The sequence below is a fragment of the Mastigoproctus giganteus genome, chromosome 1 (assembly GCF_048544385.1).
Source record: "Mastigoproctus giganteus isolate SK-2022 chromosome 1, ASM4854438v1, whole genome shotgun sequence".
Classification (NCBI taxonomy): Eukaryota; Metazoa; Arthropoda; class Arachnida; order Uropygi; family Thelyphonidae; genus Mastigoproctus; species Mastigoproctus giganteus.
Genome location: NC_143575.1, coordinates 139,523,485 through 139,550,946, shown reverse-complemented (window position 1 = coordinate 139,550,946; position 27,462 = coordinate 139,523,485). Strand labels below are relative to the sequence as shown.

At 37.5% G+C, this 27,462-nt stretch overlaps 1 protein-coding gene across 4 annotated transcripts in view; it reads left to right on the top strand.

The window, feature by feature from the left end:
• LOC150091163 (growth factor receptor-bound protein 14-like) overlaps nucleotides 1–27,462 on the top strand; it is a 452,305-nt gene that overhangs the window by 228,404 nt on the left and 196,439 nt on the right. For all 4 annotated transcript variants that reach the window (XM_090382372.1, XM_090382364.1, XM_090382349.1 and 1 more), the window contains one exon: nucleotides 3,093–3,175. In XM_090382372.1, the coding sequence (XP_090238498.1) occupies nucleotides 3,129–3,175 (47 nt within the window). In that variant the 5' untranslated portion in view covers nucleotides 3,093–3,128. The remainder of the gene's footprint in view (nucleotides 1–3,092; nucleotides 3,176–27,462) is intronic.

Here is a 27,462-nt window from a genome sequence, read left to right as displayed (position 1 = left end):
ACTAAATTCTGGTTTGCACTTAATACATTTCGACCTACCCGCTAATTATCCATTTTAAAAATGCGTAATTAGTGGAAAGGGACTGTTCTTCCTGAATGGAGAACTCATGAAACCTGCAACCTTTAACATTTCATTTTTAGCCCTGTGCAAAAAAAAAAAAAAAAAAAAATTGGATCTCGCTTCTTTATCACTTCCGAAACCGGTGTATTCGTGTTAATAGTGTAATCTAAATGGGACATACATAAGCATTTCCTACCTAACTCAGAACCACCGACAGACATGGCTGAGACATCAGATGCTCCATTATCACTGCAAAGATATTCTCAGGCACGATAAACATCCCGAAAATTTTGGATAACAGTCAGTGGCACACTATCCCTTCCTCCGCTATCCTTGATGTCCTACCCTGCGCTTATTCCGAGGTAAAACAGTCGAAACTGTATGATCGTGCCATAAACTGTCCAAGCACTTCCAAAAATTTAGGCACTCTTGCGACTCGAAATCTCGTAGTATGCTCTTTGTGTGAAACACATCAATACAACTAATACAATAACTCTTGCTATTTTGCTGGCGCACTATATCCATATCCATAGATGCCAATGCGCCTAATAAATCCCCAAACAAACTTGTTCTTTTCCAGGTATATACAGTACGATATCCTTGTTAGCGAATAACATCTTTTGATGTTGAAACTAACCTAACTTCATTGTCACATTTTTTTAATAGGTGCGTTAGCATATATGCGAAAAGCGTGTGTTTTCTTCACCATGTCTGCATGTTCGTCCTCCGCCATGTAATGACTGGATACCTATTGGATGGATTTTCAGAAAATTTTATATTTAGCCCTCTGTCATCAACCGGTGAAATAACACCACTTTGCTTATGGAGGCTTGAAGTGGTGAAACCTATGTTTAGTCTCTAGAGTAAAGTTTCCGGCATCCCCCTCCCCCCGTACTTCTCCTTCAACCCATGCACGGTACTAAGTACTATAGGTTTTGATGCCTTTCGTGTTTGGGGTTTTCATTTAAAAAAAAAAAAATCAGGTTGTCTTTTGCTGAACATTTTGAGGGATACTCACGATTTCGATATTTCTGAGTAACAACTATTCGGTTCACAGTTGTTACCCCGAAAACAAAGCATCACAGGGCCTCTACCGTTTTACACTGCACGAAGAACACAAGGGAATGGTAGGGCTTTCAAATTGGCTACCAAGTTACCAATGAATCCTATGGAGAACGTATTGAACTATCTTGAAAGAAAAGAGAAAACAACAAAAGCATCTTGAGTGAGCTGAACCTGAGTGAATTGCAGGCTCGATTTTTCATAACATTGCTATGTCGTTATAAACTATTTAAGGATTCTAGTTGACTGATCATCGCGTGCTCTTGTTTTCTTTTTGTTAGAAAGGCTTCTACCTACAGACTTTCGATCCCATTGCAACAGTCATTAGCGATAGTTCTAGTATCTGCAGTTGGCCTAGAACTTTCGTCCTGTTTAATTTAGAGTCGAGTGGAAAGGGGGCTTTATTGCTTTTAAGAAATTAATTATATTAATAACGATTCTGTTTGGGAATAGAAACTTTTGTTGTGCTGCCTTGACGTTTCTTGGAATTTTACAAGAGTAAACGTCGTTCTAGCCATTTCCATACTTTGTTGGTTTACCATTTACTAAACAAGAAAAAAATACGCGGGGCGTTTGAAAAGTTTGTGGCCTGAGTACGAAGGGTTTATTTGAGGAATCTGGTACCGCATTACTTTTCAACGTAATCTCCTTTGGTGTCGATACACTTCTGTCACCGATGCTGCAAAGCGTCGATTTCAGCAGCGAAGAAAGTTTTCTCTTGGGCTTCCAGGAATGTATCCACTGCAGCAGTGACGTCACAGTTGGTGAAAAAATAGTTGCCAGCAAGGTATTTTAACAAATTAGGATATAGGTGAAAATCAGATAGTAGATCTGATGAATAAGAGCGATGTTGCAAGATTTCAAAGCTGCACTCATGCAGCGCAGCATGTGATAACAGACTTGTGAGCAAGTGCATTGTCCTCGCGGAACAAGACTCCTTTTCTGAGTTTTCCTCGGCGTTTGTCTTTGATGTTTTCATGAAAACTTTCACAAGGTCTGCGTAATATTCCACTTTGACTGTCTGGCCTTTCTGAAGGTAGTCCACTAGCAATACTCCATCATCATTCCGAAAAACCCGTGCCATCACCTTGCCATCAGAAAGAATCGACTTGGCCTTTGGAGGGAAGAAGAGTTTGGATTGCTCTTTTCTCTGGCTGAAAGCGACGGACTCGCATCTCATCCATGGCCGCAAACCTTCACAAACACTTGCAAAGAATTTTGCTTGATCTACTTGAAAACGATCTAAATGTTCACTCGACTTGACAACTCCTGTGCGTTTTTAATCTGCTGTCAATAACTTTGGAACCCATCTTGCTGACACCTTTTTCATAGCGAGAACCCTATTATTATGTAGTACACACGTTCAGATGAGATGCCCAAGAAGCTGGAAATGCACCGAACTATCACTCGTCGATCACTCATTACCAGACCATGCGCACTGTAAAGAACCTCTAGAATTGGACGTTGCAGGTTTTCCATAGCCAATTACGGACACGTGACTTATCTCTGACAGAGCGATTGATTCTTTTACATAACTGTTGTACTGGTCACTCAATGTATGTGGGCGAATAGAATCTTAACAGTATCTTAACCATTGCGAACATCTCAAAGTTCCATTCTATAACTGAACCTTTTTTTTCCATAATGTGTTTTGCTTTGGTTTGTTGCTTTTGATTGAAAATATACGTTTCTCATGAATTTATTTTAATACGTTCAGAAGAAATATGTTTAATAATCCACTTTCGCAGTCTTACCAAAGGTAGAACTAAACTTGGATGCGTATTTACATAAATGTTTTATGTCTTTCTCTGTGTTGTTCTTGTGGACTTGTGTGTGTGTGCTAATTATTTTGTTACCTTGCTCTTGATTTTCTGTATTCGTTAATTATTACACTTCACGATTCTGATATGCAGTAATCATTTTATCGATAAAGCAATTAAATCTAAGAAAGTCTTTTTCTTCACCCACAGTGAGGAGGCCTAGCAGGACATTGCAACCAGGGCAACATGAGCTGTTTACAACTGCCAAGTTCCCTTCTAAGCAGTCCACTAGTGTAAGTTTTTATCATTTTCGAAGTACTTTGAATTATGGTGGTTAACTTATATTTGTTACTAATCAATAACATGCAAATTAAGCTGCATGTTATTGACATAGTTTTGACTTATGAACGTCCAATTTCTTAAATTGTTCTGGATTCATATTATTATTATTATTATTATTATTATCTGTTTATTTCTCTTTCGAGACACCCATAGACAGCACGTGGCTAGAGGGTGTGGTTACATTATAGTATTTACAAGCATGTTTACATGAACTTATTTACAAAATCTGGAAATGCAAAAACACAGAATATATGGTTAATGAATTAATTGTTAAGTTGGTTTAATTAATTGCAAATGGTTGTTAAATGCTAAATATTATTATATAAATTATTAAATTAGTCTTCTTATTATATTTATACTTGCCGATACACATTACCAAAGATTTCTGTCCTATACATTTTGTCTGTACATAGTTTCTCTGGATCTATATTTAAATTATTAAAATAATTCACAGTATTTGCTGGGAAAAATCCTGTCATTATATCGATTGCTCATAATTTCGCAGAAAACAATCAAAAATTTTGTGAGGGGAAGGAGCAGAAGTGGAGCCTCGTATCTTTTATCGGCCTCGGCGGGTAGTACAGTAGGTATAATCACCGTCATCCCCACATTGGTTAGAAAATACCCGAATTCGAATCCTATTAATGACTCGAGGAATTTTTATGGGCCTTTTTCTTTTCACAACGTGACTGAGTTAGTTGGCCTCAGGCGAGGGTAGCATGTTTCTTCTCCTGGAAACTCGTGTTTATCGACCACAGAACACACGCAATTTACAGACATTATGTACGGCGCAATATAGCCTAAGTTGCAAATGCACCTAAAATCATACACCAAAAAAAAAAAAAAAAAAAAGCATCTTTTATCGTAATTGTGAAATGAGAGTTTGTCTTTCTTTTACTGAAATAAAAGCACTCTCTCTCTAAATGATAAAAATATACATAATAAAATGCTGTATAGGGTTGAATACCACTCTAGAAAGAAAAGCATTTCAAAAATAGAATCATTCGCCAAAACGATCTTTTGACTCCTTTGTGATTTGAGTCTTGGTTTCTGAACCAGCTGTTTTATGGTTAAAATTTTGTGAAATAAGAGAGCTTAATCAATGTAATTCACATTTTGTATGCGCAACATTTTATTTCCAATTTTTATCACTATGAACATTTATGTTTACATCGAGAATCATTACCTAAAAAGCAGTTTCGGGAATTATTATTTTATTTATTTATTTATTTTTTATTATTATTATTTATTTATTTTTTTTTTTTTTGTCCATTTATCAAGAGCGGAGCGAGGGGTTACAGCATTTGGTGACAAACGTACAGTTTTCTAAACTTGAGCTTTCATTTTGTCTATTCTGTTCATAACACAAATTTCTCATGGGATCCATTTACAAATTACATAACGCCATTTTTTAAAAAACATTTTGAACTTCCTCTATAACATTTTTAATAACAAGCGATAGACAATTCCCAAAAATAATATTTGGAAGAATCTCCTATTCCGAAGAATGAATGCATGTAACGATAAATTGGTAAAAATAAGTTGGCAGTAATTCAATTTTACAACATTCTACAGGTGGATTATTTGAATTGTGCAACTGCAAAGCTATTTATTATTTCATCAGAATTAGTTTTATGAAATCTTTCTTTCTCAATATGATTTCAGGAACACCAAATTACTCAATTAATTTTAAGTCTTCGTGGGTAGCACAGTTGGTAGAATCGCCGCCCTCCCCACACCAGGTGGAAGAGACCTGAGTTCGAGTCCCGTCGATGACGTGAGGAATTTTTATGGCCGATTAACTCAACCACGTTTTCACAACGTGGTTGAGTTAGTCGGTCTCAGGCGAGGGTAACATGGTTTTTTTCCCCCGGAAACTCGGGTTTTTCGTCCAGCAAAACAGAACACACGCAATTTGCAGACAGCATATGCGGAGTAATATGGCCTTAATAACTGATGCTGCTGAAACCCTATTATAACAACAACTCAATTTTGATTAATGGAAGTTCATAAATATCTTTAATTTGTATACTTTATTTCGCAACTGGCACTGAAATTATTTACTTTTCTAGACATCAACATGTGTACCTTTACAGCTTGAAGTCCCTTGTTCAGATGTCAGAGACTGTCCCGACTGGCACGACTACGCTATTTCATATAATCATTCACCTAAGCATTACGAAGAAAATATCAGCAAAGATTGGTCGGTATTCCAATTTAATTTCAACGCGAAGCTTCTAAATAATTCAAAAAATATGAAACATTTCAATAACCTCACTTAACTCGTATAGGTGTAGCCATTTTTGCAACATTAACAAGTCGTTGTTCACTCAGAATTCTCTCACCCTCTCCCGATTGCAAAAATTCGCAATTAGCACCAAAGATCCCACATTTGAAAAAACTCGGCATTCAAGCCCTCCACACCAGAGTGAACTCGGTACATCATCTCTGTAAAGTTACCCGCCTCTGGTGTACAGCACTGTGCTATATTGTTAATATGTTGGTATTATAGCCACCACACCATTCTTAAAATCACTCTAATGCACTTTGACCTGCTTGATATGGTGACATAACTATGGAAAATCAGTCCCAATTTAAAAATAAAACATTCAACCCTGGGTTTTTTTTTTTTTTTTTATATAACCCCAAACACGAGAGGTATTAGAACCTATAGTACTTAGTACCGTGCTTGGGTTGGAGGCTGAGAAGACGAAAGAAGATATTTGTTGACATTGGACTTGAACTTCTGTAGACTGTAATTTTAAGGAAATACGTATGAAGGAAGGTTGTTCCAGAAAACGGCAGTTGAATGAATAAATGAGGAAGATGAAAAGTTGGTTCTGTGAGTTTGAAGTTGGACAGTAAATGGATGTTGGCTGGTGGCGGCACGTGTTCAGACTGTTTTGAATGAGAGAGCGGGAATTATAGAAGCCAATTCAGAAGAACAATGCCCATGGAAGTATCTGTAGAAGAGGCATGCAGCAGAAACAATACGTCTATGAGACAGCGAGTGGAGAGATTCTGTTAGAGATGAATGATTAATTAACCAAACTGCCCTCTTCTGAATGGAATCAAGAAGCCTGAGAGAGGTTTTGGAGGCACCACCCCAGATGTGGGAACAATATTCCATGGCAGGGCGGATTTGTGATTTATACAGAGTGAGCAGCTGTTTGGAAGAAAAGTAACGCCGAGAGCGAAAGAGAAAATCAAGTTTTTCAGATGCAGAGGAAGCAATATTTGTAATGTGCTTATGCCAAGAGAGAGAGAGATTAGAAGTCAGGGTAATCCCCAAAAGAGATATATCATTTTGCCTAGAAATCGGAGTATCACTAAAGATAAGCATAGGAGCATAAGAATCCTTTTTGCGAGATATAAGACAAGACTGAGTTTTAGAAGGATTGAAATCAAGTACGTTGTCTTTGCCCCACTGGAGAATTACCTGAAGATCGGCATTTAAGGAATTGGTAGCAGATTTTCAAGAAGTCGAAGCTGATTATTATATATTATATAGAGCAGGACAAGGTGTCTCAAAATGGAAAGTGGAATGCAATGTGCTGTCATCGGCAAAACTATGGATAGGATTTCCAGTCAATGGAAGAAGGTCATTAATATACAAGAGGAAAAGAGTGGGGGAAAGAACTGAACCTTGGGGAACACCGGCATTAGTGGAGAAGTTAGAAGACAGAACCATCTACCATCACCCTCAGTGAGCGATCGGAGAGAAAACTGGATAACAATTACTAAAAACAGTTGGCAAACCATAAGATGGAAGCTTGTTTAGAAGACTTTTATGCCAAACATGATCGAAAGCCTTTGAAATGTCAAGAGCAACTACTTGTGTTTCACCGAACCTTTCCATTGAATTAGTCCATAAATGGGTAACATAAGCCAGAATATCACCAGTGGATCGACAAACACTTTTGGAAATGGTGTTTTATACAGGAGGCGCTCGATATCCGTCGTCAATTGGTTCCTTAAAAATGCAGCAGTTAAGGAAATGATGAATGCTAAGCAGTATTTTCAAATTTTAAGCTTTTGATTTTTTCCCCTCCCAAAATATAAAATATCTTATGGACTTTTATGAGCTGAATCTAAATCTGAAGTACTTCAAATTTGGAAGTTAAATAAACCTTCGTAGTAGAAAGGTATGTGAGTTATGCTCATTGAAATTTTTTCATTAAATTTTAACAAATATCGCAATAAACTGAGCTCTCTAATAACCGCAAACCTTGATATTTACCAAATTAATCACACACTGAACATCGGATGGACAAACATGAACAAACTAAAAAACATATGGAAGAGCAATAAAATCTCAAATAGTCTAAAAATTAAACTATATGATACTTTCATCATACCCACAGCAACTTATTGATCAGCGACATCGAGAATAAAAAAGAAAGAAAGAGGCAAAAAATAATGGCATTTGAAAAGAGATCTCTAAGGAAAATCAATAAAACAAATTGGAGAGAACATAAAACTTATGAACAAGTAAGAAAAGAATCTACATTTTGAAAGCAGTATAATAGAACACATCTACAAAAAACAATTCAATGGTTTTGGCATGTGAACCGGATGAAACAACACAGGCTGCCTAATGTAGTACTGACAGGAAGAATTGGAGATAAGAGACCACTAGGAAGACCTAAAGAGAATGGCTCCAATGCCTAAAGGAAAATACAGGCTTTCAGAGCTATCAACAAATGATGAAAGATTTAAGAGACCGACAACAGTGGAGGTCGATATCTAAATAGGGACTCAACCTGTACCAAACGGAAGAGATGAATGATGATTGCAATAAACGGTGTAGAAATATAGTAATTTTTTTTTTTTTTTTTTTTTTCAAATGATCAGGAGCCTCTCTGATAAATATCCAGCAATACCAACGTACTGGGCTTTCACCTTCCTTGGTAACGTTTCTCCGTAGTAGGAATATCCTGATGAAAACGTTCGCTGTTTTGATCACTGTAGAATCTCCGAGAAAAGGGAGAAGGTTATCTGAGATAAAGTTTAAATGGGAATGGAAGAAATATATTTTTGGAGACATGTCGTAACCTAGATTTGTTAAGCTGGTAATAATTCTCAATCAGTTTTATAGATTTCACTCTGTTGTTGTCCAAAAAAAATGCTCGCAGACTTTCTTCCAGGATTTCAAAGTTTCCATTTATTTTAAAATGTTCATGATTCATTAACTCGCTGGTCTGTGGACCGACGAATACACTTTCTTTGATTTTGGAATTACTAATGTGTGTACACTTTTGTTTTAAATGAAAGCCATGTCTATTCCTGTATAGGTTTTATGAAACTTATACTCCAAAATTTACGAAACTTATGCAGTCGAAACTCGACTGTTCCACTCTCACAAAAAGCAACAATATTTTGTATGGCCAGACTGCATATCTAAAAAGATCTCGGTAACTTTGAAATCTGCGGAGATTAGTGTAGCTAGTTTCACGACCGAAAATAATAGCCCACAAGAGGCGCTAACCAGTTAGACCTTATATCTACACCCCATACACTCAAACTGCCTCATGATCCTTACTTTGACCATGACTCAATCCTGGTGCTGTTCACACGGCCAACCCCAATTTTCACCTATAAAAAAAAAAAAACGTGATAAGAAGAATTTTTAGCCTAAAATATCTAGACGTCGCCAAATGTATCACAACAGCATCTCTCAACCTAGTGTCTGTTCTTGAATCCTATTACACTCTACTAGCAGTCGACCTGTTAACTAAAAGGATTATTACAGTTGCTCAATATGCTGCCTCGAAAACAGTTGTAATCACTTCCCACTCGAGAGCATGATCTATCTCTGATCCCAGTAAGAGTTTTCAATTAAAATAGCATCTCCATAAGCGTTGGAGACAATCTGACGAAATTCATGACAGAATATCCTTAAGAGCCCTAGACATTTTTTAATTGGCAGAAATCCCAATCTCAGAGGTGGATTGACTACATAACGAGATTTGATAACGCCCTGAGACTCCAAAGTAATCCCGACCTCAAACCTACAATGGGAGACAAAACTCGCTGACATAAATTTCTGTATCTAAACAGGAAATCATATCAGATTTAAATTCAACCTGCAGTTGATGCAGACGAAATCTTTCAGTTTATTCTGAGATGCTCGGAAACCATATACTCGTATTATCCAGCCCTTGGTCAACATCTTCAACACATCTTTCCTGGCAATGGAATGTTTATCTGGTCAGACCGCATCTAATAATTATGACACCATCATTAGAAAAATCTTCAACCCCCATCCCCTCATGTCTTCTGAAATTACTAGAAATGATTCTCCTTACTCACAAAGATACTGAGATGCTCCTAATCACATAATTTTAAACCGAAATAAAATTTTATATGCTTTCTTTAAAAGGGAGTGTAAAGTGTGAAATTTAATTCTGTAATCACGCACACATATCCCAAATATATGAGGAAATTGTAAGACAGCATTTGGAATACTGTGTTCGGGTCTGGCGACTGCACAAAAAAAAAAAAAAAAAAAAAAGAAGACATAGCGCTTCTTGAAAGGGTCCAATTACGGACAACACTCCCGGTGAGATCGGCAAAAGAATCTCTATAGGAGGAAAGACTTCGAGTATGTGGGCTACAGAGCTTGGTAACTACACTTCAGAGGAGACCTGCTTGAGGTGTACAAGGCTCTGAAAAAAAAAAGTAAAATGAATAAGGGTAAAATATTTCACTGTGATAATACTATTCAGAATACGGAAGAAGAGTTTACACTGGATTGCAAGAAGTTTTCTTTTAACCAGCGAATTGTTGATTACTGGAATAACTTGCTTTCGTAGTAGTTGAGCTGACAACTTGAGGAGATTCAAAGGTCAGTTGGATAGGCACCTACATGAGAAGGGAGTCAAATAAGCTATTTTATGTTATGTTATTTTTTTACTGTACTTATTATTATTTTATCATCATTTTAGGCGCGTTCGCATATATGCATATGCAAGATTGGATTGAACTGCTTCCTTCCCCCATTGCAGAATTACCTAGGAAATCAACATTTAACGAATTGGTGGTGGTTATTCGAGAAGTTGAAGCCGTTTCTGCCAGCAAAGGTTTCTCTAACTGGAAGGTGGAATGCAATGTGCTATCATCAGCAAAACTGTGGATAGGATTTCAGTCAGTGGAAGAAGATCGTTAAAATACAAAAGGAAAAGAGTAGTAGAAAGAATTTAACCTTGGAGGACACCAGTTAATTTATTTAAGCTAGAAGTTAGAGAATTACCTACCATCACCGCAGCGAGCGGTCAGAGATCATTTTGACTACTCAACTGCAAAAAACAAATAGCAATCCATCAGATGAGAACTTGTTTAGAAGACCCTTATGCAAAACACGGACAGAAGCGTTGGAAATGTTCATTAAAAGTTTCTATGGAATTTATCGAAAGATAAGTAACATAAAGCGATATTTCACCAGTGGTCGGTAGATGGTAGGTTTCAGCATAGTGTAAGAGAGACCCATCAACCGTTACACTCTCAAGAAAGTGTAACGAGTAAAGAGTGATTTGTTATCCTTTTTTTTAGGAACTGGCTGGATATGAGCAAATTTCCACACAGAAGGAAAAACAACCTTGAACAGGAAAACTTAAAAAGCAACAGGAGCAAGCATAGGTTTTGAGAACAAGTAGGGAAATGCAGCAAGGTTCTCTAAAATTCTTCTGCCATCCTTCTGTCGGAAGACCGCAGGAGGCATTGAGTGGAGTTGTGTGTAGTACAGTGAGGTGACTTGTCAAGGTCATCGATACAGGAATTAGAAGAAAAGTAGGGTGTTAATAAACCAGCTTTAGCATTAACATTAGTTAAGGCATATGATGCAAGAAAGCAAGCTTGTACAGCATCAGCAAAAAAAAAAAAAAAAAAATCTTCCCATTTCGCCCATCCGGTCACTCAAAATGTTTCTTTCTTTCTTTATTAACAAAAACAACAAGCGGCCCCTAGCCAGAAACTGGAAAATCCGCTATGTACATACATAGATATATATATATATGATACAATATATAATGATACATACAATGATATATACATATAATCGTGTTAATTACAATGGTATAAGTGTAATGAACATGTAACATGTTCACACAGCAAATCACATCACGCAACTAATCAGAAGTATAAATTGTGGCACTGGAACCACAAGACAGCAGTCTTTTTCTGTCCTAGGAAGAACGAAAAAAAATAGTAGATGGCAGGCGATATCAGTTTTAAGAAATATCGATAGACATTGCAGGTGTTGTGTTGGTTCCTTGTTGATATGTTGATAAACTTGAGAAGAGTTGCTTTCTTTTGGTGAAAACAGCAGAGCAGAATTGTTGTAGAACTGAGAACGATTGAGAATTTTCAGTCAGCGCCACTTCATTTCCTTCAGAGAAGTTGCTGATAGCAGCTTGTAGCGTAGATCTGTCATAGTGGTACAGGCTGCAGCGATACAGAATGTGCGTCTAGGTTTCCTCAACACCACACAAGCAGAGATTGGAGTCAGACAAGCCAAATTTAAATAGTTTGGAGTTGATGGAGCCTTTGGAACCATATACTCGTATTATCCAGCCCTTGGTCAACATCTTCAACGCATCTTTCCTGGCAATGGAATGTTTATCTAGTCAGACCACATCTAAAAATTATCACACCACCATTAGAAAAATCTTCAACCCTCATGTCTTCTGAATCTACTAGAAATGATTCTCCTTACTCACAAAGATAGTATATACGATGCCCAGTAAGTATATACGATGTTGTTAGGCTGGGAGAAAACCATTGGCGAACGTTCTTGTTGAGAGGGAAAGTGACTGCAGGAACAAAAGAGCGGGTGACTTGACCAGTAGTACTGGAATCCCATCGTGATTGCCACACACTGATAAGTTCATTCCAGATTCTCCGTTTCTCGTCTTTGATGTTAGCAGTTAAGTTGCATGAGATGCCGAGAATCTCGCGAGGAACTCCGTGCTTTAGACGATAGCATAGTCCTTTGAAGCTGACATGCAGGTCTAGTGGTAAGACTCCAGCAAGGAGCTGCAGAGCAGCAGAGGACACTGTCCTGCAGGCCCGGAGCATGGCAAGCAGCATAATCCGTTGAATGGAGATGAGCTTGGAACGGAGTTTAACATTAATGGCTCTATGAAACCAAACTCCCGAAGCATATGTTGTTATTGGTACGAATACTGCTGTATAATATAGTAAGAGAGTCTTCCTATTTAGTCTCCAGTCTAATTTGGAAATTCGGATAATTGCTGCAGTGAACTTCTTAATCTTCGAGGCGAGGTGATTAATATGAGAGGAGAAGGTTAACCTGTCATCTAAAATTACGCCAAGATGTTTTGATTCAGGAACAAAAGGGATTTGCTTTCCTTCTATCTTTATATTTGGTGGTCTTCTGTAATCTAACTTGCCCTTAAAAACCATCAGTTTTGTTTTTGTGGCAGATATTCGCAGTTTACGTATACTTGACCGCTTGATTAGCTCAGAAAGAGTTATATTGGCTGATTGCTCTAGTTGAAGACGCGAATGACCTGGAATTAGAAGAACCAAATTATCGGCGTAGGCGAAGGCAGAGATATTGTCAGGTTTTTGCGTGAGCCAGCTGTCCAAAACTGTTCCAGAAGAGGGGTCCCAGAACTGATCCCTGGGGGCATCCTCTTGAGATGGTCCTTGAGAGAGACTGCTGTTTCGAGATTACTTGGATGAGTCTATTTTGGAAGTAGCTTCTAATAACTTGGAACAGTTGCTGAGAGCACTTGGCTTTGGTAAGACAATTGAGAGCGCTCTCCCACCAGAGGGAATCGAAAGCTCTCTCAAAGTCAACGAATATGGCTATTTCATATTTAGCCCTCGAAGCTGATATGTGGTTAACTATAGAGACCAAGGCGTCTTCACAGGATTTTTACTTCTTGAAGCCAAATTGGGATGGAGACATTAAGTTTTTGACCTTCAATTAGATCTGCTATTCTGGGTGCTAACAATCTTTCAAATAGTTTGAAAGATTGTTAGTTTGGAGATATACCAAAAGAGAGATGGGTCTGTATGCTTTGGGATCAGATTTATTTTTGTCCGGCTTGTGAGTAATTTTGATCAAAGCTACCTTCCTGAGATTAGGAAATATCCCCTCAGTAAGACATTTGTTGTACATAGAAGTGTTTCTGGAAAGATTTTGGCAAATTTGATAATTACAGCATTTTCCACAAGATCTAAACCTGGACATTTATGGATATTTATTTTGCTTAGGGCCAGCTTTAACTCGGGAAGAGTGAAGAGATCCGTTTCATATGAGGAGTGGTAGGTTGAGTTGCTATTCCTGATAGATATTTGTTTTGGAGTTTCTGTGGTGAGATCGTCCAGGGGAAGCAAGCGATCCAGGATGGCGTTAACTGAGTCATTCCAGTTAGTTGTTTCTGTGTCGTTCTTCGCTACAGTGTTGTATACTTCATGAGAGTGATACTTGTTTTTGCTAATTTTATATAATAGACCCCAGGGATCAGAATTTCCTGTGGAGTGAACTAAGTGTTGCCAGGAGGCAAGTTTTTGTTTTGCAATTGTATTTACGTATTCGTTTCGTTGGCCTTTATAGATATTTTTTAGTCTGGTGACTTCTGGTTCAGGCCAGGACCTTCTCCGTTGAAAGTCTCTGCGTGCTTTGTGTACTTTTTTGCGCAGAGTGGAAAGTTCAGCTGTCCACCATGGAACTGTAGTATGCTTGCTAATTTTCTTCTTAGCGGAGCGTTCTGTAGCACGAAGGCAGCCTGTACATAGAATGCATGTTCTGAGGCATTGAACTGGTTCAAAGACCGGCGAGTGTCAACTTTAAAATCCTGGTGAATTGAAGACATAAATAAATGCCATTTGATGGAAAATCTTCTAAGATCTTTTTGAGGAGGAGAAGGAAGGGGGACCTGTAGTATTTGGAAGGAGATATACCTTAAAAGTGATTGCTCTGTGGTCACTGTTTGTGTAGTCAGTATGTATGGTCCAATCAGAGATCCTCGAGTACATGGCGGACGTTGAAATGGTTAAATCAATGTTTGATTCTCTGTGGACGTTTGAGAAGGTGTGCGTGCGGTTTGTTGGGTAAGTTGTGCAGATTTAAATTGTAGGTGATTAAAAATTCCTCGAAAATCCTACTCAAAATGTTTGTCTACTTCAGCCTTAAATTTATTTAAGCTATCAACTTCCACAACAACAACAGATGGAAGTCTCTTCCAGAAACTTCCACACATCTATTCTACAACTGTGTTTCCTCAATTTGAATCTATGCCCTATCAGGTTCTTAATCGGAGCAAACGTAAGTATCCCGTCAGCATTGAGCCTGCTCAAACCATTCAAGGTCTTATACACGTCAATCAGATCACCTCGCAGGTGCCTAGTCCAGATGCTGCAACTTGCAGGACTTAAGCATTTCTTCGTAACCACACCTCTTTGTTCCTCTAACCAACCTTGTTGCCCTTCTCTGTACTCGTTCTAGCAACTCCAAATCCTTCCAAAAATGAGGCCTCCAGACCTGGGGTACGCAGTACCCAAGGTGACCATTGCCTTATACAAAGGGATAATCACCTTTGTCTCTACTAGCAAAATTCCTATATATCATTGACAAAACTCCATGACCTGCTCTGGCAGCCACTTCATATCTGACTGCACAATTACCCCCAGGTCTTTTCCATTCTCCTCCTCCGTGAGTGTAGTACCACATAATTGGTAGTTTCTCTTGGGTTACTGCTACCCATGTGCAGTACTTTGCATTTGTCAAGTTAGACTTCAATTGCCACTTCTCAGCCCATCTGCCTAACTTTTCTAGATCCTGTTGCAGTAGCATACTGTCTTTAGCGTCATAAACAACCTTTGTATCATTTGCAAACTTGGACATTAAGCCTGATATACCTTCATCGATGTCATTGATGGACTGGGGGACTCCACTAATAGCATTAGTCCACGTAGAGCAGTGTCCATTTATTACCACTCTCTGTGTTCTCCCACTCAACCATCCTTTTATCCATTGTAGTAACTTACCCTTAATGCCATACCGCTCCAATTTGTACAGCAGTCTTCCATGTGCAACAGTATTAAAAGCTTTCCTGAAATCCAAGTATATGATATCAAAATTATTTTTTGCATCCCGTTCCTTCTTGACCACATCGTAGTATCCAATAAAATTGGTCAGACAAGACTTCCCCTTAACAAACCCATGCTCTGTCTGAACTATTACTGCAGTCTTGTCTAGGTGATTCTGTATCACCTCTTTAAAAAGTGATTCCATTATTTTCCCCGGAATAGAAGTTAAACTAACAGGTCTATAATTATTTATGTCTCCCTTTCAACCCCCCTTTGTGAATTGGGGGATATATTTGCACATTTCCAGTCCATGGGGACCTTCCTTGAATCTAAGGATGTTCTCATAATTATGGCTAAGGGTTTGCTTCAATATAACTGGATAGATTCCATCCACCCCAGGTGCCTTTTTTATGTTTAACTTCAACAATTTCTCCTCCAGTTTGCTCTCAGTTATTACAAAATCACTTAGCTCCCTGTTAGAGTTTGATAAACTTCTGGCATTCCCCTCCTTGAATAACTCCTCATGTGTGAATGTAGATGCAAAATACGCATTCAGTTTATCAGCTACTTGAGCAGGATCATCAACAGTCCAACCACCAACATCAAATGGACCAATCTTATTCATCCTCTTCCTTCTAAAGTTTACATAATTAAAGAAGTCTTTGTTGTTTTTCTTTGCATCCTTTGCCAAGGATTTCTCGTAATCAGCTTTCGCTTGCCTACCTCCTTTGTGACTTGATTACAGACTAGTTTATATCTGCCGTAGGCTTTTGTGTCGCCTGATAATTTGTATGCATCCCATGCATTTTTCTTTTCTGCCACGAGCCTCTTTAATTTATCTGACATCCATTTAGGCCTGAATCTTGAACAGTATTTCTTAGTATGAAAAGCCTAGTAGCCTCCAAGATTAAGTACCTGAAGGCGTCCCATTTAGAATTCATCGTTGGTAACATCATCAGTTGATCCTACTGTATAGAATTTAAAAACTGTCTGAGACCACTGTAGTCACCTTTACGAATGCAGAAACCCTTCCCTTTACCCTCGATGGTAATTACATCTTTAAGTAAAATTCCACATCAGTACACTGTGATTAGCATTAGTAGAAGCATACGATGCAAGAAAGCAAACATATACAGCATCAGCCAAAAAGAAAAAAAAAAAAAAAAAACCCTCCCATTTCACCCCTCCATTCGTTCCAAATGCCTGTCCAGCTCAGCCTTACATTTATTTAGGCTATTAGCTTCCACAACAAAAGATAGAAGCCTTTTCCGCCAAACGACTACCTGCTGGCTAAAGGTAAATTTCCATACATCTATTCTACAACTATTTTTCCTCAATTTGAAACTGTGCCCCCTCAGTTTGATCACTGTCACCTAGTGGGTCCTTTATCTGCAAATTCTTAGTGCATGAATAATCACTACTGATAATCAGATCAAGAGTATTACTCCCTCTGGTTGACCTCGAACATCAGCCTTTAACTTCAGCTGAGAATGCAGTAGAACCATCAAGTTCTAACAGAGGTGGAAATATTGATAGACAGAAGCTGTGGCCAATAGCTTTAGTAAGAGGTCAGAAAGCTTCACTACCACTTGCACAATAAGCAAACTTTCTAAACATAGCCTCTTCAAAATCGAGTTTGAATTGACTAATAATTGTTTTACAATTGGTGTGTTTTCATACATGCAGATAATGAGGCTGGAGATTTGAATACAAGCCTTTTGTGATATGCTACATTCTTATATTGAACAGCTTTAGTGCATTAATTGGAAATCCTAAGTTTAGATTAATGGCGAGATTTTAGGGTGGAATAAAGGACTTCATTCGCCAAGAATATTTTCATTCACGCCATCTAAGAAAACATTAGGAACAGTAATCCACCCAAGGAAAGGAGGAATAGAAATCACGCTGCTCATCCCATTTTACATTCTTGTATTTATGAACTTAACAACGAAGTTGAAAATTGCCATGAGAGAGAGTGTCACCAATTTGTGATTTAAAACAGGGCTTCTTAAACGTTTTTCACCGGCGACCCCCTTTTTAAAATGTAAAAATTTTTGCAACTCCTGGTATTATATATGGTCCAAAACAAACCTCTTTCAGACGGGAATGACCGAAAATTTACGTTTTTTCATACAATTTTAATACATCAAACGAGTAAACGTGAATATTAGCAAGTGTGTAATACATTCCTTCCTTTATACACTTATCTGTACCTTGTACATTGAAGCATATTGTAATATTAAACAAAAACTTTATTACACTCAAATTTATACAGTTTTACAAAAAAAATTCCCTTACAAAAAATATAGAAGTACAATTAAATATGCAGCAAACAACCATAAGAACAACCATAAATGAGTGAAATGTCTTTAATGAGATGGATGAACTTATTTGTTTATTCTTCTCGACTTTCATCCAATACCCCCACCCACATTTTCACGGCCCTGTACACATGTACCACCTTTAGAATGAAATAAATCATAGAACGAATTAATTAGGGTAACTAGATGGGCAGTGATTGAAGTAACCAATAATTGGGATTTTGTCAGAAAAGTAAGTAGAGCTTGGCGGATTGGAAATAGATATTGATGGATGTACATTTCCATCTACAATCCGCGAAGGACTTACTTCAAATCCCAATGGATTGAAATTCGAAGTAAGGCCACGTATATTTAAGAAATGAATCAAGAACGCTTTGAAGGTTTAGATCTTTCCACAAATAACTTTTTGTTCTATTTGTTTACCTTTTATGATGCATTGAGGAGATAAGGTGAACGCAGTGGGGAAGCAACATGTTGTATGAATTAATCTTGCTGTGTATATTCAAAAATTAATAAACTTTTTGGGTATACATAGTAAGATTATACCTGGTTTCTTGACGTAATCTGGTCTCCAGAATGCCTCCCGCATACATTCTATGCCGACTCTCTAAAATTGCTGTTAGCACTTATAAATCAAATCATGAATATAAATTGATTGCAATTGATGTAGGTTCATATAGCAGAAATGGTGATGGAAGTGGTTTTTCAAACTCAAAAATTAAAAAAAAAAAAACTCGATTCTAATCAGCTCGATATTCCTGCTTCCACTCCCTTATTTGAAAATGGTGGGCCACAGCGACATGTTATTGGTTGGAGATGAAGCATTTCCATTGAAAACCTATTTGCTTCTGCCCTATAGCCGACATTATTCAGGAGGAGATGAGGCTAAGAAAATTTTAAATTATCGATTGTCCAGAGGTAGACGAGTAGTATAAAATGCTTTTGGCATTTTAACTGCTCGATGGAGAGTATTTCGTAGGCTTTTAGAGATACGGCCACAAATAGTTGACAATATGTTATGCAAGGAAAGTGAAATGCCTGCCTAAACAGAACCTTTACCACCTCATGCTGCCTTGCAGAATTTAGGTTTCCTTCAAAGAAAGGCTACACATGAAGCTTTCCAAGTTCGAGAGGCATTTAAAGACTGTTTTGTATCTCCTGCTGGTACCATGGCAGAAAGCAATGGTTCGTCGTGGAAGAATACAAAATTAAAAACAAAAACCATGTATCTAGATTTTTTTTAACATTTAAACAGCTCTAAAGTCACAATAATTTCCTATTATAGTACAAGAAAATATGCATATGTATGTCACTTACACTAACTTGAAGATGTTTATTAATTAATTATAATCATTCAGATGCATATAGCCAATATAAAAATACACTCTTAAATAGGTCATTATGAAATCTCTTCCTATTTTTTTGTCAAGCTTCTTGCTGCGTATGTGATCTCGGTAATTTGGTGACTTAATATTATATAGCGCTCATGCAACTCACTTTTTCTATCAGCATTTCTTCATTTTCTCTCTGCTCACGCTATCACACCTCACGAAATTTCTGTTAGAACAGAAAATGTGAGTCGGCCTACAATATCACGTGATATCACTTGAAGTACAGCGAATGACAACAGTTTCTCCCCTACCAATACAACTAAATGGGAAATATGGCTCTCACAAATTTTACGTTTGACATGTTTTCATGTGAGCTCACGTGACGTGATAAGTGTGTTTCTACCTTTATCTACCCTATTGCCAGGTTTCATAGAGGAGGGAATCCCTCTGTGTGATATGGACGCCATACCTCGATCCCTATTTACACTGATTTGCACCCTGGTGGTCACTATACTACATACACAGTGTTGCTGATCTTTCATTTGAGGGTGTACCCGAGGTTACTAACAGTTCCACCATCGTGCAGTTGTAAACAGCAGACTGTTTGGTCGTCAGAACAACCGGACTTTTCCGAAATTTGGTTTATTTGATTCATGAATGAGACCTGAATATAAGTTTCATCAGCGTTTTAGACTCCCAAGTAGTAGCTGTAGCTGTCATATCTGGAAGAATATTTGTTAAAACCTCACAAACCATAAAGATTGTGGCAACGAAAGCACTGAATGAAAAATAAATAACAATTTTTCCCTTCACATAAAAAAAAAATGGAAAGATTTTTATTTTCGTGCAATACTGTGTAACGCTCATTACACAAGAAAACAACATTCACAGAAAAGAATTAACCATTTAATCTCAAAAAATCATCTCGACACCGCTACTGTCCAAAAATGAGACACTGAAATCGTGTCAACCGAGTAGAAAATGTCAACCACATGATTGGCATTTTCTGCTTTAAACTTGCTAGCACAGCACTTACGATTACAGCCTAAATAATGCCTGGGTTGGGGGGGTCTCGGCTAGAAGGGAAGAACTTTTGAGGGATTTTTCGCATTCAGTGTCGAGTTATTTCGTCTCGGACAAGGGTTGCGAAGTTTTTTTTCACTCCTAACATGTGGGTATTTCTTCGTAAAAGCAAACAAACCGGTCGACCACATGGCATTAGTTGCTCTAGTGCAAAATCAGCAAAAGAATCCCCCAATTGACTACATTGTTAAACACGAACACAGCTGGGCTTTTGAAGTCCACATAGATAAATAAAACAACACAAACTCTTGTTTGAAAAACTCAAAGAAAAAAAAAAAAGTGCCAACTAATAATGAAGAAAAGAAACCCGCAGGATTTTTCCGGCAGGTTATCTTTTCTTCACGAAGAAATACCCGCATGTTAGGAGTGAAAAAAATAAATAAATAATAAATAAAATAATAATAATAATTAACAACTTTGACTTTTGTCTGAAATTAACATTTGTAACATGAAATTAAATTAAAATTGTCAATAGTTTAGTTATTTGTAAATAAATATATAAATCGCCACTGACTAGTGGTAAATATATGCTTATTTCACAACAGATGACCGTTTATCTTTTATTATTTGGTGTTACCATCCTTCTCTTCTAAAAAACCACTTGAGAAGAAAGCAAAGGTCTTTTTGAGCTAATCGGGCTACATTGTTTTAAAAGGCAAATCCTTTGGCTTTGCGTTCATCAGTCATGATTGGTGATAGATATATAGCACACCTTTTTGTTAGAATTATCGGTGTAACAAATTCTCACCGCAGTGGAGAAGACATACAATGTATGACGACAAAGATATTAGAGAACTATCAGTTTTTATGAATTGGAAATTCAGGTATTATAGTTATTGATATGATTATTAATTGGTAGTCATTGTTTGGCATCAACGCCGAATAATTTTTTCTACTATTGTATATGGCGCTGGACAGTATTGTTCATATTTACACTCCAGAAGGCCATTTGATCAGATCAGATTACATTTAATTATTTTGACAATGAACGTTAATCGTATTTAACTATACTTCGGGGAACATTTAGTTTGATATAGTTGCGAATTGTTATTTTTCTATTGGTATTGGCAGGATGTTCCATATTGCACATAGAATATTCTTCCTAAACCAGTGTAATTTAAAATAACTGTATTGAATTTTATATTTTTGGAACAATTTCTACTCATATTTTTAATATTTTCGTGCATTCTTAGTGAAGTTCCTTTTTTTTTTACCTCCTGGTCAAATTGAGTAGTATTCACTTTGCTCAGGGAGAGAAAAAAAAACAGTCTTTTGATTACCATATGATTTTATATCAGGATGTTATACTAATTATATTTAGTGATTTATCATTATATAACAAGTGATTATATGTATTATATTATATGTATACGTAGCCCCACTCCTTTTGAAATCAAAATAATCTGGATTTATTACTGCTTCATACTGATTAAAGCATAATTATCTCCCGGAAAGGCGCACGCCCTTCCTTTAATTCTGTCGGCCTTCTCCCTATAGAAAATGCTGGTAGCGCCATTGAATGTGCTGTTTTCTTTGTATATTAGTAAATTTTGAGGCGCTGGCATTTATATAAAAGAGAAAGTTGCATGCATATCTTCATCGAAAAATTCTTAAATTACAAAGCAATTTCACATTGACTGTGTTGGGTTTAGTTTTGTCTTTACTATATATATATATATATATATACATGTGTGTGTGTGTGTGTACGTACACCGGGTGGCTATAAAATAAGTTTCCATCACATTGAGAAAGAACTATACGCTCTACTTCTAGCAATTTTCAAGTAACTCGCGCAGGCGCTGTTGGAGTGACGATAATATGGGTAACTAGACATCAAAACGGCGGTAGGCTCGTTGATATAATGCGGAAAGAGACGCGGATTATGATATTATTTAGACAATTTGAGCCCGGATCCCTGTTCGACAGAACTTTTAACTTGCCTGTGGCCGGCCCTGTCATAAACAGGGTATTCTAAAAACGATTTCCCCTGTTGTTGCCCATATACTAGTATTAACTGGACATCCAGTTTCAATTCAGATCTCGCTACTGTGATCCATGAAGTACTGTATTGCATTAATTAGACAGTTTAAATCCTACTACCCACAGGAATACATGAAAGGCAAAAAGACAGTCTCCCCCAACCTGATAATTTCAATAAGGCCAAATATAACATTAGCCATTTTATAAATTTGAAGCTCTAACTTTGTATAGTTTATTTTAAAAAATAGTGATTCTATACGTTACAGAGTTGTATTTTTATTTTATTGCATAAAATAAGGCCTAGATGGAATAGCTGAGAATTGTGAATACCAGAAATTGGTTACTTAATACATTTTCCAGTATCAAACATTGCAACTAGTTGATTACAGCAACATTCATTCTACTACTCAGTTGAGAAAGCATGTTGGTTATCCATAGACGTTGAGAAGCTGTGCAAGGACAAAACCTACAGGTCTTCCACTCTTGCAGATATGTATGCTCTCATCATGCTCTAAGTGAATCTCTTGGCCGCCGTAGCCTAGTGGTTAGGCGCGCGGGTGCATACTGAATACGGTACTGTTTCTTGTAATATGTCTATCTTGTGAACTCCTCTGACCGTTTGGTCGTCCCGGAGTATAAACAGAAAATTTATTTATTTATGTTGGCCAATCCGTCTAGTTTAAAAAGTGTAGTGATAAGAGTTCACAATGCAGCGTTCTACCCGTGTACGCTGACACGAATTATTATTATTATTTTAATGTCAATTTAAAATAAATGGACATTTCTTCGGACATTTCCAAAGAAAAGTCCCTATGCAGCTAGAGGACACGAGTTACATAGAGAAATTAAATAAATAGCGACAGACAAATGCATTATGTACAGAGTCCAGGTACAATACACGGCCTTAAGCAGCATCTTGTAAAGATATAACATATAAAAAATACATAAAGATACAACAAAGCGTGGATAGAGCGGCATCTCCAAGAGATTCACTTAGAGCATGATGAGAGCATACATATCTGCAAGAGTGGAAGACCTGTAGGTTTTGTCCTTGCACAGCTTCTCAACGTCTATGGATAACCAATTAAATATTTCGATGGAGTTAAGTGGAAACATATTGTCCAGGGAGGACATGCCACCCAGCTTAGATCTGTATGGGGGGTGCGTTGGTTTAGCATCTGTTTCGACCTGACGGTCTGGGGATGGTCAAGTGAGTTCAGTTTTCCGGATAGAAGCTGAGAGAAGGTAACAAGGTTCCTGGAGCTGATGTGATACCTCCAAGGAAGCATATTAAGATTGGTGACCAGAACAGATTTTGAGATTGTAAGTGTTAGACTAGCGATCTTATTTAGCCATTTTAAAATCCCCTATTCTAGGGACAAGAATCTGGTATGGTAAGATGAGGGTGCAGAGGGACCATATAGTTGAAGCATAAAAAGGAATTGGGATTATGCATCGAAGAATATAATTGATGATAAAGTGCGGATTATGAAAGTTGGAAATCTCCTGTTTCACTGCCCATAAAGCCCCATATGTTTTCATTCGAGTGGCATTAAAATGAGGCAAGAACGTAAGGTCTTTGTCCCTGGTGATGTTCAAATCCTTATGTTGGGTGACTTTTTTAACTGGGGAGTTCGCTATAATGATGTTCACATCGTTGATATTTCTCTTCTTGGTGATAGAGAGTTGTATGGTTTTTTCTTTGTTAATGGAGAGCCCAATCGTATGAAGGTAATTAATTTTCCCCTTCGTGTAGCTGTCAGTTGAAGCTAACATGGTAGACTAGAAAGACTGGGGGAATTTTGTAACTATGAAAAACTTTAAATCACCGGCGTATGTGGTAAAGTTAGCATGATTTGCGAGGAAGGTTCTAAAGATGCGATGAAGAGGGCGGCAGAGAGATAATCATCCTTAGGGAAGCCCTCTGGAGCAGAGAATCTGGTGGTGGTTCTGATTTGTGATGCATAAGGTCCTGGACTGTAAGAGCTTCGGCACATAGTGCATGGATGGACAGATTGTCGAAAGCCGCTTTAATGTAGAGGAGCACAATATCAAATTACTGTTTAACATACATTCAATTCTGAAAAGTGTGTCCATGAGGTTGGTGATCGTGGATCGTACAAGTAATACACCATGGAGGGTTGTGGTCAAACATATGATGGGTGAGAGCAGGAAGTATGGCTCTCTCCATGATTTTGAGGAAGGTGCATCCTACAGCAATTGGTCTGTAATCGTTAGGTGATTTTGGGTTAGACTTTTTTTGGGACAGGAGAAACATAATATGTCTTCCAGATGATAGGATAAGTTTCTGTTTCGAGGATGGAGTTGTATCAAGCAGGAGGTCGATGATATATGCACTGCATAATTTAATCATAAAAACAGGGAATCCATCCAGGACAGTGGTGGATTTGTTGGGAAGACTGTTGATGACCTCAATAAGGCATTCCTTTGTAATGACCATCTTATCCAGTGATGTTTGGTTGGTTGGTGGATTAACCCGAATAAAGGGGATGGGAGCAGGCAGGGACTTAGTTTCCAGCGAGTTAGTCCACGCAAGGAAGACGCCAGTCGTCATAGGAGACTGTTGGTTCTTGTTGGTTCATAGAGCTTTTAGTGAGCTAGATCTCGTGTCCTTTGCCATTTCCTGTATAGTTTTTGTTTCATGATGAAGGTGTGTTTCACGTCGCTGGTGAACCAGTTCTTGGTACTAGAAGACAGGTGGACTGATTTGGAAGCCCCTTCATGGGCGATGTCCTTTAACAAGTTAGCTAAATTGGTAAGCGTTATATCAGGATTGCTAGCAGCAATCCTGATAGAACAAGAGTCAGAAGTAGACGGGAATCACCAAGAAAGAGAAGAATGATGATATCCAGCTCAGAACCATGGGTGTGCCAAGCCCATACTTACCAGTTGTGAGCTCCTGGGATTAAACGAGGTAGGTGCTCTATATTGTGAGACAAATCGACAAAAAAGAAAAAACAAAGTCACGTTCGAAAACAATGTGAATTGTGTATAATATAAATTATGATTAGGAACGCTGCGTGCCCGAGGCGCTTTTGTGCACTAAATAATTGTAGACAGTTATTTTATTATACTGTATTTCATAGCGGTAAATTAACGCATAACAAAACATACTTTGTAATTTAAAAAATTTACAACTATGTTTGGCACTTTATTACAACAACAAAAAAAAAAAAAAGTCTTATTTATTTTAGTCTGTTCCCTATAATTTATGGCTGGAAACAAATTTTTAGATGAGAATGTAATGGACTGATTTTTTTAGTAATGTTTAGTAATAATTTTTTAGTAATGTTTATAGTAAAGTGACCAGACGTCCCGGATTTAAGTTGTTTCTTTCGCATTGCAACCTGTCCCGGATTGGACATGTAACTTCCATACTTATATCATGAATCACGATTTTGCATTTTTTTATTTTATTCTGCATCCTTGCAACATTTTTTGTCTCATAGATGGTGCAAGTGCAATCCTTGTGAAGAATTTTACGAAGCAAATAATGAAGAATTATTAAAAATTATTCATTCCGCGGAAAAATATATTTAATTTTATTATTTAATTTCTATTTCTTTTATTGTGAAAAGAAGTACTTATTATTATTATTATTTCACAGAAATACCTTTATAATATAGATATTTCTGTGAAAATTAATCCCATGGGTTTGGCAAACCCAGGGTCTTGAGCTGGATATCATCCTCGATGATTCCACTCTCTCTCTCTCTCTCTCTCTCTCTCTCTCTCTCTCTCAGGGTAACTTGGGAAATTTTTTTGGCTGGTGCAGCCTTGCAGCATATAAGCCTCAGGCTTCCTTGCATCATATGGCTAATAATAATAAAACAAATATATGCGAAAAAGAAAAAAAAAAAACAGATACAGGCTATATATGTTTTTTGATATGAAAACATCTGCAGCGGCACCTCACAATGGATGTAACGGAAGTTCAACAATGAGGTCATGCGACTGTTGAGAAACGTGATGTGAAATAGTAAAATTAAAGCGATGGCATACGGGGCCACGGTAGTCTTGTGGCAACATTGCCCGCTTGCTGAATAGCTGATCGAGGTTCGATTCCAAGGGAATTCAGCATTGAGTTTCTCGGTCTCAAACCGTGGTCGTGAGGTTTTTCACCGGAATTGACTCCGGTTTTCCCCTCACAACAGACAAACCGCCCTTCGCGTCGAGGGGGTACACGAGAATTTGGTAGGGCTAGGGCCGCGCGTAGACTAAACTCCGCAGCGTTTTCGCTGCGGACTTTACTCTTGAGGGAAGGGGGTTAGTGGGGGCAGCCGCGCCACCACCATAGTGGGTTGTGGGCAGTCTATTTAAGAGACATTCTGTTCCTTTTAAAGGAATGCATTGCATGCACTAATTTCAGCTGCAGCTAAAATCCATCTATTAAAATACGAATAATTATGCTGTTCAGCAAAAGTCAATTGCTGGGGTGTGCACCTGCTGAAAAATATAAGTTCATTACAAAAGAAGAAAAAAATATATAGTTAATGTGCGCAGAGCATTTCCATTCACGATTTACAGCAAAAAAAAAAAAAAAAAAAAAAGCACTATTTATGGGCAAACTGTCCAGTGCTTCAGCTACAGTATATTGTGATTGATTTAAGAATTCTTGGCTCAAGAGCTACTGCGGCTAAAATGCGCCTACACAAATAGTATATGGATAACCCATGTATTATTATTATATGGAATATATATATTTATATATATGGATAGCTAAATATATATTCCAAAAAAATAAAATAATTTCTGGAATTCTATTGGTGGGATTGAAACGTAGAAAGGATCAACAAATCTTTCTTATAGACCGAAATATAAAACTGGATTTCCTTAAAATCCATCCACTGGGAAGTGTTATTACATGCAGACTGAGACAAATAAATAATAATTGTAGCATTTCTATTAATCCGATTTTAATGATATTCTGAATGCTCAACAAATCACCCAGGCGCTCACATCTGGTGAGTATGGGCTCAGGGTCCTGAGCTGAATATAATCATTCTTCTTTTTCTTGGTGATTCCTTTCTACTTCTGACTCTCTCTCAGGGTAACTCGGGAATATATATTTTTATTTTTGGCTGGTGCAGCATAATATCTGCATAAGCCTCAGGCTTGTTTGCATCATATGGCTAATAATAATAATAATAATAATAATAATCTTTCTAAAAGGTCCAAATATAAATTTCATGACCATGCTAGGGGACAGCAAACGTGGTGAATTCAAAAGGCGCATTAGCATATATGCTAACGTTCTATGGTTAATGTACGTATGCGTACTTTTATTTATTGATAATATGAAAACATATATAGCGGCACCTAGCAATGGAATGTAATGTAAATGCAAATATTGTGGACACTTAGTTGTATTCTTGCAATCATGCTATTATACAAATGCATTTCGCTAACCTCTTCCAAGCCAAGGATGTTTGAGGATAGACA